The sequence below is a fragment of the Tamandua tetradactyla genome, chromosome 15 (assembly GCF_023851605.1).
Source record: "Tamandua tetradactyla isolate mTamTet1 chromosome 15, mTamTet1.pri, whole genome shotgun sequence".
In the NCBI taxonomy this organism is placed as follows: Eukaryota; Metazoa; Chordata; class Mammalia; order Pilosa; family Myrmecophagidae; genus Tamandua; species Tamandua tetradactyla.
In genome coordinates, this window is record NC_135341.1 from 76,425,932 (window position 1) to 76,444,125 (window position 18,194).

The following is an 18,194-nucleotide window of genomic DNA, read 5'->3' on the forward strand; positions in this document are numbered from 1 at the left end:
ACATTGTTAAAAGCCATTCCACTTCCGGTATATCGCATCTCATCAGCCTTAGCAACTAAAACAGGGCAGAAAGAATATTTGAAGAACTAATGGTTGAAAATTTCCCAACTTTTAAGAAAGGCATAAATTTATATGTCCAAAAAGCAGAGAATGTATTCCAAACAAGATAAACCCTAACATACCACTGGGAGACACATACTATTCAGAATGTCAAATGTTAAAGATAAAGAGAGAATTCTGAAAGCAGCAAGAGAAAAGTGATTCATCACATATAAGGGATCCTCAGTAAGATATGGTCCTGATTTCTCATCAGAAATCATAGAGGTGGGAAGGCAATGGTATAAAATATTTAAGATATTGAGAGAGAAAAGTAGCCAGCCCCAAATTCTTTATACAACAAAACTGTCCTTCAAAAATGAAGGAGAGTGTAAAATAGTCGCAGACAAATGGAAACTAAGAGAATTCAGCAACAAGAAACCTGCCCTACAAGAAATACCAAAGGGAGTTCTGTAGACTGAAAGGAAAAGATAAGAGAGAGAGGCTTAGAGTAAAATGTAGAAATGAAGATTATCGGTAAGGGTAACTAGAAGGATAAAAAGAGAGAGAGAGAAAAAGATATGATATATAAAAACCAAAGGACAAAACAGCTGAAGTAAGAACTGCCTTTACAGTAATAACACTGAATGTTAATTGACACAACTCCCCAAAAGACACAGATCGGCAGAATGGATAAAAAAGCACGATCCAACTAAATGCTGTTTACAAAAGACTCACCTTAGGCCCAAAGAGACAAATAAGTTGAAAGTGAAAGGTTGGAAAAAGATATTCCATGCAAGCAGTAACCAAAAAAGAGTTGGGGCAGCTATACTAATATCACACAAAATCGACTTTAAATGAAAAACTGTTGTATTAATAAAGGGGGAGCTATACCAGGAAGGAACAACCATCATAAACATTTATTCACCTACCCATGGCACCCCAAAAAACATGAGATAAACACTGGAAAAACTGAGGGAAGAAATAGGCATTTCTACAACAATAGTTAGAGACTTTAATATACCACTCTTACAAACAGATAGAACATTTAGAGAGAGGTTTAATAAGGAACAGATAACGTGAATAACTATATAGACTTAACAGACATATAAGAACTTGTACCCAAAACAGCAGAATATATATTCTTCTTAAGTGCACATGGATCCTTCTACCAGGATAGACCACATGTTGGTTCACAAAACAAGTCTCAACAAATTTTAAAAGATTCAAACTAATGAAAACATCTTCTCTGACCATAATGGAATTAAGCTGGAAATCATTAACAGGCAGAGAACTGGAAAATCCACAAATATATGGAAGTAAAATGACACACTATTAAATAATCAGTGGGTCAAAGAAGAAATTACAAGGGAAATCTGTAAATATCTTGAGACAAATGAAAATGAGAACACAACACATTAAAACTTATGGGATGTAGTGAAGGCAGTGCTGAGAGGGAAATTTATATCCCTAAATGTTTATATTAAAAAAGAAGAGCTAAAATCAAAGACCTAAGCGCATACCTGGAGGAACTAGAAAAGGAGCAGCAAAATAAGCCCAAAGCAAGCAGAAGGAAAGAAATGACAAAGATTAGGGCAGAAATAGAGAGCACAAACAAAATCATAAGTTGGCACTTTGAAACGATCAATAAAATTGGCAAACCCTTAGCTAGACTGACAAAGAAAAAAAGAAAGATGTAAATGAATAAAAGAAATGAGAGAGGGGTCGTAACTACTAACTCCACAGGAAAAAAAAAACAAAAAACAATCATAAGAGAATACTATGAACAACTGTATGCCAACAAATCATACAACCTAGATGAAATAGACAATATCCTAGGAATACAATGAAAACCTACACATTGAGTCTAGAAAATCTCAACAGACCAATTACAAGTAAAGAGACTGAATAAATCATGAAAAACTTCCCACAAAGAAAAACCCAGGAACATACAGCTTCAGAGGGGAATTCTACCAATCATTCCAGAAAGCATTAACACCAATTCCGCTTAAACTCCCTGCAAAAAACTTGAAGAGAAGGGAACACTATCTACCTGATTGTATGAGGCCAACATCACCCTAATATCAAAGCAAGGTAAAGATACTACCGGAAATGAAAATTACAGACCAATTTTTCTTATGAATATAGATGCAAAAATTTTGAATAAAATACTTGCAGATCGAATCCAACAGCACATTAAAAGAATTATACACTATGATTAAGTGGATTTTATCCCAGGTATGCATTTTCAACACAAGAATATCAATTAATGTAATACAGCACATTAAAAAAAATTGAAGGGGAAAAACCACATGATTATCTTGATTGGCACAGAAGGCATTTGACAAAATCCAGCATCCTTTCCTGATTACACACAGAACATTAGGAATAAAAGGAAATTTCCTCAACATGATAAAGGGCAATTATGAAAAACCCACAGCTAACATCATACTCAATGGTGGAAAACTGAAAGCTTTCCCTCTAAGATAAGGAACAATACAAGGACGCCCACAGAAACCACTGTCATGCAGCCTTCCACCAAAAGTTTTAACTTGAGTAGTTAGGTAAGAAAAATAAATAAAAGGCATCCAAGTTAGAAAAGGAGAAGTACAACTTTCCTTATTTGCAGATGGCATAAGTTTATACATAGAAAGTCCGTCCAAATCTATTAAAGCTACTAGGGCTAAAAAACTAGCTCAGCAAAGTGGCAGGATACAAGAGGAACACATTAAAATCAGTAGTGTTTCTATATACTAGTAATGAGCAATTTGAAGAGGAAATCAAGAAAAAAATTCCATTTACAAAAACAACTAAAAGAATGTAAAGGATTTGTACACAAAAACTACAACACACTACTAAAAAAAAATCCATGAAGACCTACATAAATGGAAGGAAATTCTGTGTTTATGAGGTGGAGACTAAATATCATTAAGATTTCAATTCTACCCAAATCAATATATAGATTTATATATAATATAATCCCAATCAAAATTTAACAGCCTACTGCACAGAAATGTAAAATCAAATTATCAAATATATTTGGAAAGGTAAAGGGCTCCAAATAGCCAAAAACATTTTGAAAAAGAAGACTGAAGCTGGAAAACTCAGGTTTCCTAACTTTAATTACAAAGCTACAGTGGTCAAGGCAGCATTGTACCAAGATAAGGATAGATACTGACCAATGGAATAGAACTGAGAATTCACAAATAGACCATCACATCTATGGCCAACTGATATTTGACAAGGTGCCAAGTGTACATCTGGGGAAGAATAGTCTCTTCAACAAATGGGTGATGGGAGAATTGGATATCTATATACATAAAAGAATGAAAGAAATCCCCTATTTCACACCAAACAGAAAAATTAACTCAAAATGGATCAAAGACCTAAATATAAAAGCCAGGACTATATAAGAAGGAATGAAGTCCTGGTACATGTGAAAACATGAATGAACCTTGAGGACTTTATTTTGAAAGAAATAAGCCAAACAACAAAGGACAAATACTGTACGACTTTAATGAACTAATTATAATAAGCAAACTCATAGAGTTAGAATCTATATTCTACATATAGGTTACTAGGATTGGGGTTAGAGAATGGGGAGCTGGTGCTTAATTTGTACAGATTTTCTATTTTAGCTGCTAGCAAAGGTTTGGAAATGGATGGTGGTGATGGCAGTACATTATTGTGAATGTAATCAACAGTACCGAGCTGTATAGGTGAATGTGGTTAAAAGAAGAAACTTTAGGATATAAACATCACTAGAATAAAAATTAAAAGATAAACATAGGACTTTACAACACAGTGAATCTCCTGTGGATGATGGACTATAGTTAACAGTACAAGTATAAGAATGTTTTCTCAGGAATTATAGCAAATGTACAATACTGATACAAGGTGGTAATAACAGGGTGATATATGGGTGAAAAAACACTTAATTTAAATAATAGATGAGAGAACTATTTAAATTAATTGTAACAAAGGTAACTATTGTTAAAAAATTACAATTAATTTTAGAAAATGCTATCATCAGTAGTGACAAACGCTCCACACAATGCAAGGTATGGCAGATGGGCATCCTGTATTTTATGCATAACTGTTTTGTAAACTCACAACTTCTCTACTTAAAAAAATACATTATAATTATAAAAGCAAATACTAATTTAGAAATAAATTTTTTAAAAAAAGAGACCTTTTCATTTTATTAAAAAAAAAAAAGCTAGAGGGTTATTTGAATCGCATGGAATCTGCCTTCTGAAAATAGTGACACAATATCTTTGGTTATAACTGGCTGGCAAATAATTTTTAAAGACTGCATTAATGCCTAAGAAATACATTGCTTTACACTTCTGTAATAAGTTAATTACTAATATGGGGATTCTTGATATCAAATATCTTTGCTATTACATCTTTATATTATTGGAAATATGTTGTCCTTCAAGCACCAGAAGATGGTTAATAATTTCATTTGCAGCCATTCATTCTACATTTTATTTATATTGGACCTAAAATTCTTCTTTATTGTTGACAAGATCAAAATTGATAACACCAACCTTTAGACGAAAGTGTACTCTGCGAATGTGTTACCAAAACTCATATGATTTTGGGGACTCATTCTTTTTTCCTGATAACAAATCTCCATACCTGTAATGCAAGTTAATTAGAAAAGACAATCTAATCCCTTCTCAAAAAGATACCCAGTGCCACGGGGAGGGTGGCAATCACAGGCTAAACACATCTTCCTATAATACACATTGAAATTTGGGGTTATTTGTTTTATAACTATTATTAGTATTTTTGCCAATGTATACTTTAAAACATGATTTTTATATTAAAAATAAAGAAGCATACCATCAAGCAAATTTTATAACATATACATTTTTTAAGATAATACTTTGGACTTCAAAGAAATTTTCAATTTGAGACACCTCTATACGTTCCTCTGTTCTCAGACCTCTAGGTATGCTTTTGTCCTTCTTTACTGTTAGGAATAATATGGTAGAAAAATTTGAAAAGGGTTTTTCTACTACATAAAATCCAAAGTGGGGCAGGTCACGGCGGCTCAGCAGGCAGCGTTCTCGCCTACCATGTCGGAAACCAGGGTTTGATTCCCGGTGCCTGTCCATGCAAAAAGAAAAAAATCCAAAGTGCACACAGGATGTGAGGAGACTCTTTAGTGAATAAATTTAAAGTGTTCCCTCAAATGCTTACTTTTTAACTGGCACTTTTGTAATATAACTTACGCTTCACAAGTATTGAAGCACCAAAGAGCTCTGTGCGAAAGATGAAAAACAAAGATGTGGGCTATTAGTATTATCATAATAATATCATGAGAATGAGCTCCCAAAAGAAACAATGATACTATTTCCTGATGTTGTTTTTAAAAAACAAGTAGATTTAAAAAGAAAAAAAGTGGTTTTCTCTGGAAAATTAAATTTTATAGAAAAGAGTCTTAAAATATTTTAGATGAAATCTTACAGGGAATGCATATTTACCTGTTTAATAATCTTTTCCACATAAATATAAGTTTTATATACTCCTTCTACCGGATCTCCCAAGTGATCAATGATCTGAAAAAAAAAAGAAGTTTAAAAATAAGAAAAACAACAATAATATTAAATAATAACAACAAGGGGGATGGTGTTTTTATAATTTTTTTTTTCAGAGAAGTTGTAAGTTTATAGAAAAATCATGCCTAGGATGCAGAGTTTCCATATAGAAGGTAAATAATGTTATAGTGCTTATTACGTGCTGACCCTGTTCCCAGTACCTTACAATTATCCTAAGACAATTCTAGAGGGGGAGATACTATTATCCTTACTTTACAGAGGAAGAAACTGAGCAAGTAACTTGTCCAAGGTCACATAATGGTCCCATGGAGTTCGTATTTTTCTATTTTACAGACCATTCAGTTATACAGAATTTGTGTAGACAATGTCACAATAAAATAAAAAGTATACACTCTTTGGCCTGTGTGCAAACTGTTTTATGCATTTTCATACTACTCAATGCACATAACCTTTAAAATGCACCAATATCAAACTTAGTATCAGTAAAGCTAAAATTACAAAACACAAAAGCAAAATAGTATTTTGCTTCCTAAGTTTAATGAAAGAATGCCTGATCTGTAGAGAACATAAGTACAGCTACTACATGATTAATATTTGATAAGATTAGAATAAGATAATGGTTTCACAAAGCCTATCAAGCAAACTGGCATGGAAATGTATCCTACACTATAAGCATAAACCATGTTAGACAGAGCATATTTTATATCTATTTTGATAAAATAAATTCATCATACTAGTGTACTACTTACAAAAAGCTATATTTATAGATAAAAGTAAGAAACATTAATTAATATCTTTTCTCATGGGACCTGGAAGTCTAGTTTGATATTATATTAAAACAAAGAAAGAAATGGCCCTGGAGATTAACTATAATAAAAATGCACTTATTTTGTCTAAGGCTCTTTGGTTTAATTTCTCCTCGTTGAAGCTATCTTTTCCATATTAAATGATACAAAGAAAAATTCTAGCTCGGCACAGAAAATTAAAAACTTTGTCAAGATCCTAGAGTTGTTTTCAATTTGCTATTAACACTAGAACACATCTATCAACTATTTCAGCCTACTGTAATGTAAAGCCTCTATTTCTATTCTAAAATTGGCCTGCCACGCATTTAGGGATGATCAATCTCTCAAGTCCATCATCAGGTTTTTGCTTTCCCATGGCTCTTAGGAGTGGTCATCATAAAAAGGGTCCTTCTTATACTAATCCTCAGTGAGTAGGACTCGGTGCTTGACAGACAAGAATTTGTTGTGGTCCCTCACAGCTCATACTCTCTTTTTAGCCATATATTGCTACTTTCCTTCTCTTGGCCCATATCTAACCAATTAGGAAATCCAGTTGGCTCTACTATCAAAATTAATCCAGAATTCAGCCACTTCTCATCACCTCCTCTACTACCACCCTGGTCTAAGCCACCGGCATCTCTTGCCTGGATAACTGCAACAGCTCACTGACTTGGCCCTCCCCCACAACCCTCCAAACCAAGGTCTATTCTCAAGACGGCAGCCTAAGACATCACAGTCACACAATCATGTCAGATCCTGTCATTTTGTTTCATGTCCTCCAATGACACCCCATCTCACTTCAAGTAAAAACCAAGGTCATTTAAATGGTCTATAAGATTCTTCATGATCAAGCCACCAGTTATTTCTGACTTCCTCTCCTACTCTCCCTTCACTCACACTGCTCCAGCTACACTGGACTCTTTTCTCTCCCAAAACATGCCAGGCTCACTCCCATCTTGTTGCCTTTGCTCTAGATCTTCCCTCTACCACCACGTTCTTACACCAGACATCTATGTGAGTAACTCCCCTGTTTCCTTTGAAAACTTGCTCAATCTCACCTTCTCAAATAGGGCTTCTCCTAACAATCCTCTTCAATTCAGCAACTTCCCCTTCCTCTGCTCCCCCTCCCCAATCCCTATATACATATATATATACACATAACAGACTACAGTTAATAGAATAAGTATAAGAATACTTTCTCAGGAACTACAACAAGTGTACGATACAATATAAGGTGATAATAAAAGGGTGGTATATGGGTGAAAATATTTCCCATTAGGTAGGTTGTAGACTTATTCTCATGAAAAAGTGCTTTGAGGTGCAAAAGTTTTTAATTTTGATGAGGTCTCATTTATCTAATTTTTTTCTTTTGTTGCTTGTACTTTGGGTGTAAGGTCTAAGAAGCCACTGCCTAACAGAGAGTCCTGAAGATGCTTCCCTACATGTTATCCTAGGAGTATGCTAGTTCTGGCTCTAATGCTTAGGTCTTTGATCCATTTTAAGTTGGTTTCTGTATACGGTGTGAGGTAGGGACCCTATTATATTTAAAAAATCATTTTTCCATAGCACTTGACACCTTTTAACATAATATATATTTTGTTTATTACATTTATTTGTTGCCTATCTCTCCCCATTACAATGAAAGTTCTAAAACTTTATTTGTTATCCCAAGTATCAGAAAAGTGTCTAGCACATAGTAGGTATGTGATACATACTTGATGAATGAATGAATGAACTGATATTTGGAAGCAAATACCAATTTACATGAAAAATCATTATCTAACTTCCTTGTCTTTGTTATAGTCCCACTATTCTAGATACTTTTATTCATCAATTTTCACATATAAGATTAAAAATAGAAAACCTTCTGTAATTTACCTTCACTTTGTTGGTCTTGTTCAGGTTAGAAACTCGGTCAATCAATTCTTGGACTGAGTTTGAACTAACTTTCCCATCCTCCAAACGATGATAAATCAATCGTGGTTTTCCTTCAGGGTTTTTCAGAAAAGCTTCTTCACAGTCTTCCAATAAAAGGCTAGATTGAAAATCAGCATTTCTTGAGCTACATTGCACTGTGGCAGCAAACAGTTAGTCAATTAACCTAAGTGCCAACAATGGAGTTTTACTACAATGAATAACAGCCAGAAAAGGCCCCACTGGAGAGCAAACAAAGTTTTCCATAAGTGGCGCATTTTTAGCTCTGGTCTCTCTTGGCCTTAAAATGCAACACACTTATTAGCAGTCAATGAGAATAGGGTCAATAAATTGTGCATTAACTTGAAATGTAAAGCATATGTAGGTGGGCAGAGACCTGGAGGCTTCTGAGCAGAAATCACCATGATGATGAATATGCAACTATGTGATGATATTGTGAATTACTGATTATATATGTAGAAGGGAATGATCATATGTTAAGAGTGTTTTTGGACTTCCGGAGAAGATGGCGGCTTAGTAAGATGCGCGGGTCTTAGTTCCTCCTCCAGAACAGCTACTAAAGAAACAGAAACGGTACAGAATAGCTCCCGGAGCCACGATAGAGACCAAAAAGACAGTGTACTCCATCCTGGAATGGCTGAACCGGCTGGGAGAATCCGCTGCGGTGAGATCCCCAAGGGGTGCGCGCTTCCCCAGGCCGTGGCGGCTGGCAGCCGGAGCCCCTCCCTCCCTCCTTCCCGGGCTGGCTGGGAGATTTGGACACGTGGTCCCCTCAAGCCGCGGTGGCCAGCGCCCCCCCCACGCGTGGCCTCCCGGGCCGGCTGGGAGATTTGGATTGGAGGTACCCCAAGCCACGGAGGCCGGCGACCGGGATCCCTTCCACACACGTGGCTTCGCTGTCCGGCTGGGAACTTTGGATCGGCACTCCCCCAAGCCGCAGCGGCCGGCGCCCCCCACCACGCTTGGCTTCCTGGGCCGGCTGGGAGATTTGGATCAGCACTCCCCCAAGCCGCGGCGGCCGGTGCCCCTCCCTCCCCCTTCCCGGGTCGGCTGGGAGATTTGGACGGCACTCCCCCAAGCTGCTTCGGCTGGCGACCCTCCTCCACAGCGAGAGTCTTCCAAAGTTAAAGGAGCAACAGCATCTTTTACTGGTGGGACCTGCAGACAGATGAGCACAAAATACTGGGCAGGAAAAGAAAAACAGAGTCCAGAGATTTCACAGGAAAATCTTTCAATCTGCCGGGTCCCACACCCAGGGAAATCTGATTAAATGCCCAGACACCAGCAAAAAATAACGGATCATGCCAGGAAAATTAAAGATATGGCCCAGTCAAAGGAACAAACCAATGGTTCAAATGAGATACAGGAGTTGAGACAACTAATGCTGAATATACGAACAGAAATGGAACACCTCTTCAAAAACCAAATCAATAAACTGAGGGAGGACATGAAGAAGACATGGGATGAACAAGAAGAAGAAATAGAAAGTCTGAAAAAACAAATCACAGAACTTATGAGATTGAAGGACAAAGTAGAAAAGATGGAAAAAACAATGGATACCTACAATGGAAGATTTAAAGAGAGAGAGGCTAGAATTAGTGAACTGGAGGATGGAAGATCTGAATTCCAAAAAGAAACAGAAACTATAGGGAAAAGAATGGAAAAATTTGAGCAGGGGATCACAGAACTGAATGATAATATGAAGCGCACAAATATACATGTTGTGGGTGTCCCAGAAGGAGAAGAGAAGGGAAAAGGAGGAGAAAAACTAATGGAAGAAATTATCACTGAAAATTTCCCAACTCTTATGAAAGACCTAAAATTACAGATTCAAGAAGTGCAGCACACCCCAAAGACAACAGACCCAAATAGGCGTTCTCCAAGACACTTACTAGTTAGAATGTCAGAGGTCAAAGAGAAAGAGAAGATCTTGAAAGCAGCAAGAGAAAAACAATCCATCACATACAAGGGAAACCCAATAAGACTATGTGTAGATTTCTCAGCAGAAACCATGGAAGCTAGAAGACAGTGGGATGATATATTTAAATTACAAAAAGAGAAAAACTGCCAACCAAGAATTCTATATCCAGCAAAATTTTCCTTCAAAAATGAGGGAGAAATTAAAACATATTCAGACAAAAAGTCACTGACAGAATTTGTGACCGAGAGACCAGCTCTGCAAGAAATACTAAAGGAAGCACTAGAGTCAGATACGAAAAGACAGAAGAGAGAGGTATGGAGAAGAGTGTAGAAAGAAGGAAAATCAGATATGATATATATAATACAAAAGGCAAAATGGTAGAGGAAAATATTATCCAAACAGTAATAAAACTAAATGTTAATGGACTGAATTCCCCAATCAAAAGACATAGACTGGCAGAATGGATTAAAAAACAGGATCCTTCGATATGCTGTCTACAGGAAACACATCTTAGACCCAAAGATAAACATAGGTTGAAAGTGAAAGGTTGGGAAAAGATATTTCATGGAAATAACAACCAGAAAAGAGCAGGAGTAGCTATACTAATATCCAACAAATTAGACTTCAAATGTAAAACAGTTAAAAGAGACAAAGAAGGACGTTATCTACTAATAAAAGGAACAATTAAACAAGAAGACATAATAATCATAAATATTTATGCACCGAACCAGAATGCCCCAAAATACGTGAGGAATACACTGCAATCACTGAAAAGGGAAATAGACACATATACCATAATAGTTGGAGACTTCAATTCCCCACTCTCATCAATGGACAGAACATCTAGACAGAGGATCAATAAAGAAACAGAGAATTTGAATATTACAATAAATGAGCTAGACTTAACAGACATTTATAGGACATTACATCCCACAACAGCAGGATACACTTTTTTCTCAAGTGCTCATGGATCATTCTCAAAGATATACCATATGCTGGGTCACAAAGCAAGTCTTAACAAATTCAAAAAGATTGAAATCATACACAACACTTTCTCGGATCATAAAGGAATGAAGTTGGAAATCAATAATAGGTGGAGTGCCAGAAAATTCACAAATACGTGGAGGCTCAACAACACACTCTTAAACAACGAGTGGGTCAAGGAAGAAACTCCAAGAGAAATTAGTAAATACCTCGAGGCGAATGAAAACGAAAACACAACATATCAAAACTTATGGGATGCAGCAAAGGCAGTGCTAAGAGGGAAATTTATTGCCCTAAATGCCTATATCAGAAAAGAAGAAAAGGCAAAAATTCAGGAATTAACTGTCCACTTGGAAGAACTGGAGAAAGAACAGCAAACTAACCCCAAAGCAAGCAAAAGGAAAGAAATAACAAAGATTAGAGCAGAAATAAATGAAATTGAAAACATGAAAACAATAGAGAAAATCAATAAGACCAGAAGTTGGTTCTATGAGAAAATCAATAAGATTGATGGGCCCTTAGCAAGATTGACAAAAAGAAGAAGAGAGAGGACGCAAATAAATAAGATCAGAAATGGAAGAGGAGACATAACCACTGACCTCACAGAAATAAAGGAGGTAATAACAGGATACTATGAACAACTTTACGCTAATAAATAGAACAATTTAGATGAAATGGACGGGTTCCTGGAAAGGCATGAACAACCAACTTTGACTCAAGAAGAAATAGATGACCTCACAAACCAATCACAAGTAAAGAAATTGAAGCAGTCATTCAAAAGCTTCCCAAAAAGAAAAGTCCAGGACCAGACAGCTTCACATGTGAATTCTACCAAACATTCCAGAAAGAATTAGTACCAACTCTCCTCAAACTCTTCAAAAAAATTGAAGTGGAGGGAAAGCTACTTAATTCATTCTATGAAGCCAACATCACCCTCATACCAAAACCAGGCAAAGATATTACAAAAAAAGAAAACTACAGACCAATCTCTCTAATGAATATAGATGCAAAAATCCTCAACAAAATTCTAGCAAATCAAATCCAGCAACACATTAAAAGAATTATACATCATGACCAAGTAGGATTCATCCCAGGTATGCAAGGATGGTTCAACATAAGAAAATCAATTAATGTAATACACCATATCAACAAATCAAAGCAGAAAAATCACATGATCATCTCAATTGATGCAGAGAAGGCATTTGATAAGATTCAACATCCTTTCCTGTTGAAAACACTTCAAAGGATAGGAATACAAGGGAACTTCCTTAAAATGACACAGGGAATATATGAAAAACGCACAGCTAATATCATCCTCAATGGGGAAAAATTGAAAACTTTCCCCCTAAGATCAGGAACAAGACAAGGATGTCCACTATCACCACTGTTATTCAACATCGTGTTGGAGGTTCTAGCCAGAGCAATTAGACAAGAAAAAGAAATACAAGGCATCAAAATTGGAAAGGAAGAAGTAAAACTATCACTGTTTGCAGACGATATGATACTATACATCGAAAACCCGGAAAAATCCACAGCAAAACTACTAGAGCTAATAAACGAGTACAGAAAAGTGGCAGGTTACAAGATCAACATTCAAAAATCTGTAGTGTTCCTATACACTAGCAATGAACAAGCTGAGGGGGAAATCAAGAAACGAATCCCATTTACAATTGCAACTAAAAGAATAAAATACCTAGGAATAAATATAACTAAAGAGACAAAAAACCTATACAAAGAAAACTATAAAAAACTGTTAAAAGAAATCACAGAAGACCTAAATAGATGGAAGGGCATACCGTGTTCATGGACTGGAAGACTAAATATAGTTAAGATGTCAATCCTACCTAAATTGATTTACAGATTCAATGCAATACCAATCAAAATCCCAACAACTTATTTTTCAGAAATAGAAAAACCAATAAGCAAATTTATCTGGAAGGGCAGGGTGCCCCGAATTGCTAAAAGTATCTTGAGGGAAAAAAATGAAGCTGGAGGTCTCATGCTGCCGGACTTTAAGGCATATTATGAAGCCACAGTGGTCAAAACAGCATGGTATTGGCATAAAGATAGATATATCGACCAATGGAATCGAATAGAGTGCTCAGATATAGACCCTCTCATCTATGGACATTTGATCTTTGATAAGGCAGTCAAGTCAACTCACCTGGGACAGAACAGTCTCTTCAATAAATGGTGCCTAGAGAACTGGATATCCATATGCAAAAGAATGAAAGAGGACCCGTATCTCACACCCTATACAAAAGTTAACTCAAAATGGATCAAAGATCTAAACATTAGGTCTAAGACCATAAAACAATTAGAGGAAAATGTAGGGAGATATCTTATGAATCTTACAATTGGAGGTGGTTTTATGGACCTTAAACCTAAAGCAAGAGCACTGAAGAAATAAATAAATAAATGGGAGCTCCTCAAAATTAAACACTTTTGTGCATCAAAGAACTTCATCAAGAAAGTAGAAAGACAGCCTACACAATGGGAGACAATATTTGGAAATCACATATCAGATAAAGGTCTAGTATCCAGAATTTATAAAGAGATTGTTCAACTCAACAACAAAAAGACAGCCAACCCAATTACAAAATGGGAAAAAGACTTGAACAGACACCTCTCAGAAGAGGAAATACAAATGGCCAAAAGGCACATGAAGAGATGCTCAACGTCCCTGGCCATTAGAGAAATGCAAATCAAAACCACAATGAGATATCATCTCACACCCACCAGAATGGCCATTATCAACAAAACAGAAAATGACAAGTGCTGGAGAGGATGAGGAGAAAGAGGCACACTTATCCATTGTTGGTGGGAATGTCAAATGGTACAACCACTGTGGAAGGCAGTCTGGCGGTTCCTCAAAAAACTGAATATAGAATTGCCATACGACCCAGCAATACCATTGCTAGGTATCTACTCAAAGGACTTAAGGGCAAAGACACAAACGGACATTTGCACACCAATGTTTATAGCAGCATTATTTACACTTGCAAAGAGATGGTAATAGCCAAAATGTCCATCAACAGACGAGTGGCTAAACAAACTGTGGTATATACGTACGATGGAATATTATGCAGCTTTAAGATAGGATAAACTTATGAAGCATGTAATAACATGGATGGACCTAGAGAACATTATGCTGAGTGAGTCTAGCCAAAAACTAAAAGACAAATACTGTATGGTCCCACTGATGTGAACCGATATTCGAGAATAAACTTGGAATATGTCATTGGTAACAGAGACCAGCAGGAGTTAGAAACAGGGTAAGATAATGGGTAACTGGAGCTGAAGGGATACAGACTGTGCAACAGGACTAGATACAAAAACTCAAAAATGGACAGCACAATACTACCTAATTGTAATGTAATTATGTTAAAACACTGAATGAAGCTGCATCTGAGCTATAGTTTTTTTTTGTTGTTTGTTTGTTTGTGTTTTTTGTTTTTTTCCTTTTTTTTTCTTTTTTATATATTTTTTAATTTTTTATTTTTACTATTATTTTTATTTTTTCTCTATATCATCATTCTATATTTTTCTGTTGTTTTGCTAGTTCTTTTCCTAAATCAATGCAAATGTACTAAGAAATGATGATCATACATCTATGTGATGATATTAAGAATTACCAATTGCATATGTAGAATGGAATGATTTCTAAATGTTGTTAGTTAATTTTTTTTAATTAATAAAAAAATATATATATAAAAAAAGAGAGAGAGAGAGATTAAAGAGACAATAACAACTAATGGCAATAGACAATCCTGAACCAGATTAAATAATGGAGGAAAAAATGTCCAAAAGGTCATCATTTGGATGTATGAAAAAATTGGAGGGCACATTGTAAGCTTTAAATCAGGTGAACTTGACGACTGTGCTTAAGGTGGTTATGTAAGTGAATACCCTCATCCTTAGGACAAGTATTACTAAGTGTTCAAGGAGCATGATGTATACAACCTACTCTCAAATGTTTAAAAATAGGTACATAGAAAGACGGATAGACAGAATGATAATGACAAATGAGGCAAAACATTAAAGTTGGTGGATCTGAGTATCTGGGTGAGGGATCTGTTAGCGTTCTCTGTATGGGTTTGGTATGAACTTTGCAACTGTACCATACTTTGACATTATTTCGAAATAAAAAGTTAAAGAAAAAAAAAGCATATGTAACTATGCTTCACTTTTAAATCTAAAACAATCTCATAAATACTTTTAACATGACAGCATAAACTGACTAGACTCATGAGACTTTGCAAATAAGTGGAAAACATAATTCCATTTAAGAATCTATGATTTCTAGTAAGAATGGGTGTTGCCCAGGGATCCCTATAGACTGGGGGAGGGATCAGGGGAGAAGAAGCAGATATAAAAGAGAGAATAGGATTTAACAAACAAGTATGACTGCTGAATCACTGTATTAATATTCCATCTAGCTCCAGTGTTCTGGAGTCGGTAGGAGGAAAAATCTGAGATGGTGGACTAGTGACCCATGACAAACTCTGGGATCTGTTCTATAACTACTTGTTGAAGTGTGCTTTGAAAATTACTGCTTTTTTCTTTCTTGCTTTGATATATGTCATATTTTACAATAAAAAATGTAAAAGAAAAAAGAATATATGATTTCTGAGTTAATACACAAATATTATTAAACTCCAAGAATTCACATTTTTTCTCTCCTCTAGTCCTTTAGCCTTTTCTTATCCAGTAAATGACCCAAATATTTATACCCAAAATACACTTAGAAAAGAGCTGGGACATATGGAGATTAGATGACTAGCAAAAATGGTGAGTGAGTTGAAAGTAAAATAATTTTTTAAATTTTGATACAAAGAACAACTATATTTTGCACTACTCTTATTGAAATTCTAGAAAAATCTTAGAATAACCTACTGGGGTTTTCTATGCTATAAGGCAAACTGCAACTAATTCCCCTTTTTAAGTGAAAGTTTGCTTCAAGAGGACAATTTGTGTGTGTGTGTGTGTGTAGGGGAACTATTACATGGTTGTGAATTTGAGTAGTAAACTAAAGTACCAGCCACAAATATAAAGCAGAAGAAAACAATATTCTGTTATACATTTTTGTGCCAATCCAATCTATCCAAACCATAGAAGTTTCACATGTTAAAATAATTTTGATCATGTTCTACAGAATAGAATTTTAGAATTTTGATGGTTCATTTGTTACTGCTTTGGGAGAAAAGTCTGTGGACCACCCAAATACTCAAAAGTGGATGTTTTGTTCATACACATGTTTCTAATTGACCACTCCCTACAAAACTGACACACAGGACTCAGATGAAATGATATAACGTCTGGGATTTGGTTCAAATAATTTGGTTGGCATAAAGTAGATGGGGGTACAGATGAAACAACCTGGTCATGATGTGATCACTTCTAAAGCTAGATCGTAATAGTAGGCCAACGAAGGTGGTAATCTGCTCTCCAGGGCCCAGTCAGAAGGTGGCCTAACCAGAGAAAAGTGTGGAAGGGGGTGCTACAGAGATGCCACTTTGTAAGTCTGAAGAGGAATTAAAACAGTGAGGTGACCAGTAAAGACGAAAGTTCAATCACAGAACAAGAACTCCTGCTTAATTAAGTTCTATAAAGAGACTCTACAAGTGATCTGTTTAAAGAACTGAATGAAACCAAGAATAGGACCTATGAAGTCCTGTGAGGTGATATGACTGATTATCTTTTGGGCACTGAAGCCTTTCCAAGAGTGAACTCTTCCCCCTTGAGAAAGATGGATGATGTATGGAAGAAAACCAACCTGAGCTGCCCCTCTGTTCTGCCAGTTCCAACGTCTGCCATCCAAAGGTAGAAGACTTTCCTTTTACTTAGGTTAAAACATTCTAAGTGAGTCTGGACTCTTAGTATTTTACTTCCTATTCTTTACTGTAACAGCTTTCTCCTATAATCCTAGAGAGAGTCAAAATGATCTTATTTATTTGCAGGGTTGTCAGGTAAAGTTTAGGGTCTCACATACTTCAATACACAGTGAATATCAGAGTTGATTTGCAATAAAAGGAAAATGCTTCGAAAGGATAAATCCAATCAGACAAAAAATCTTGAAAGAAAAATCACCCATTTATTAAACCCATTTTGTTTTTTAGCTATATCTCTAATACGTAAAAAAAAAATCTTTATTTGCAACAGATACACACTGTAAGGAAACTGTTCACTTCACTGGGTTTATTTGAGTAGTAAACTACTCAGGGCATTTAAAATATAATTCAACACCTACACAAGTATTCAAGTACATATGTAACCACACAAATTTCAAATGTCTCTCAATCTGTTCCAAAGAAAGAAAGCAATGAAAGTTAATACTGATTACTAAAATGATGGTTTGCCTACATTTTCTGTGAAGAAACAAATAGTAAGGATTTTAGGTTTTGTGGGTCATATGGTTTTGGATACTATTCTACTTTGCTAATGTACAAAAGTAGCCATAGAAAATACATAAATGAATGAGCATGGCTGTGTTCTAACAAAACTTTATTTATAAAAATAGGCATCTAGCTAGATTTGGCCTGCAGACCATAGTTTGTCAACCCCTGATTAAAATGTTCTTAATATTAGTCATGTTGATCATATGACCTATTAAACAAATCTAACAGTAAAAGCTTTTAATTATTTTATTTAAGTGTGAAACAGTCATAGAATTTATTAAATTTCATGGCTTCTTTTTGGTTATAAAATGCAATTAAATCTCATCTTTGAAGTTCTTTGGCAATATCAAGTCTATTTCCAAGCTTAACTCCAATAATAAATTATAGCCTTGTTCAGCTTACCTTGGTAAATTTAAGTGAATAAATAAAATAACCAATGAACTCTTCTCAATTTCCCATTTTCTTACAGTGAGGTACTGATTTTCAATATCTATTGGAAAGTACACAGCATGGAAAAAATATCCCATTGTTTCACACATTCTTTTAAGTTTAGGTGAATAGTCCT

The 18,194-nt window shown here is 35.6% G+C and overlaps 1 protein-coding gene across 2 annotated transcripts in view; it reads right to left on the reverse strand.

Annotated features, from left to right (window-relative positions):
- NPHP3 (nephrocystin 3) overlaps positions 1-18,194 on the reverse strand; it is a 59,615-nt gene that overhangs the window by 33,717 nt on the left and 7,704 nt on the right. For both annotated transcript variants that reach the window (XM_077130134.1, XM_077130135.1), the window contains exons 6-8: positions 18,032-18,192; positions 8,270-8,426; positions 5,532-5,606 (exon numbers count right to left, since the gene is read on the reverse strand). In XM_077130134.1, the coding sequence (XP_076986249.1) occupies positions 5,532-5,606; positions 8,270-8,426; positions 18,032-18,192 (393 nt within the window). The remainder of the gene's footprint in view (positions 1-5,531; positions 5,607-8,269; positions 8,427-18,031; positions 18,193-18,194) is intronic.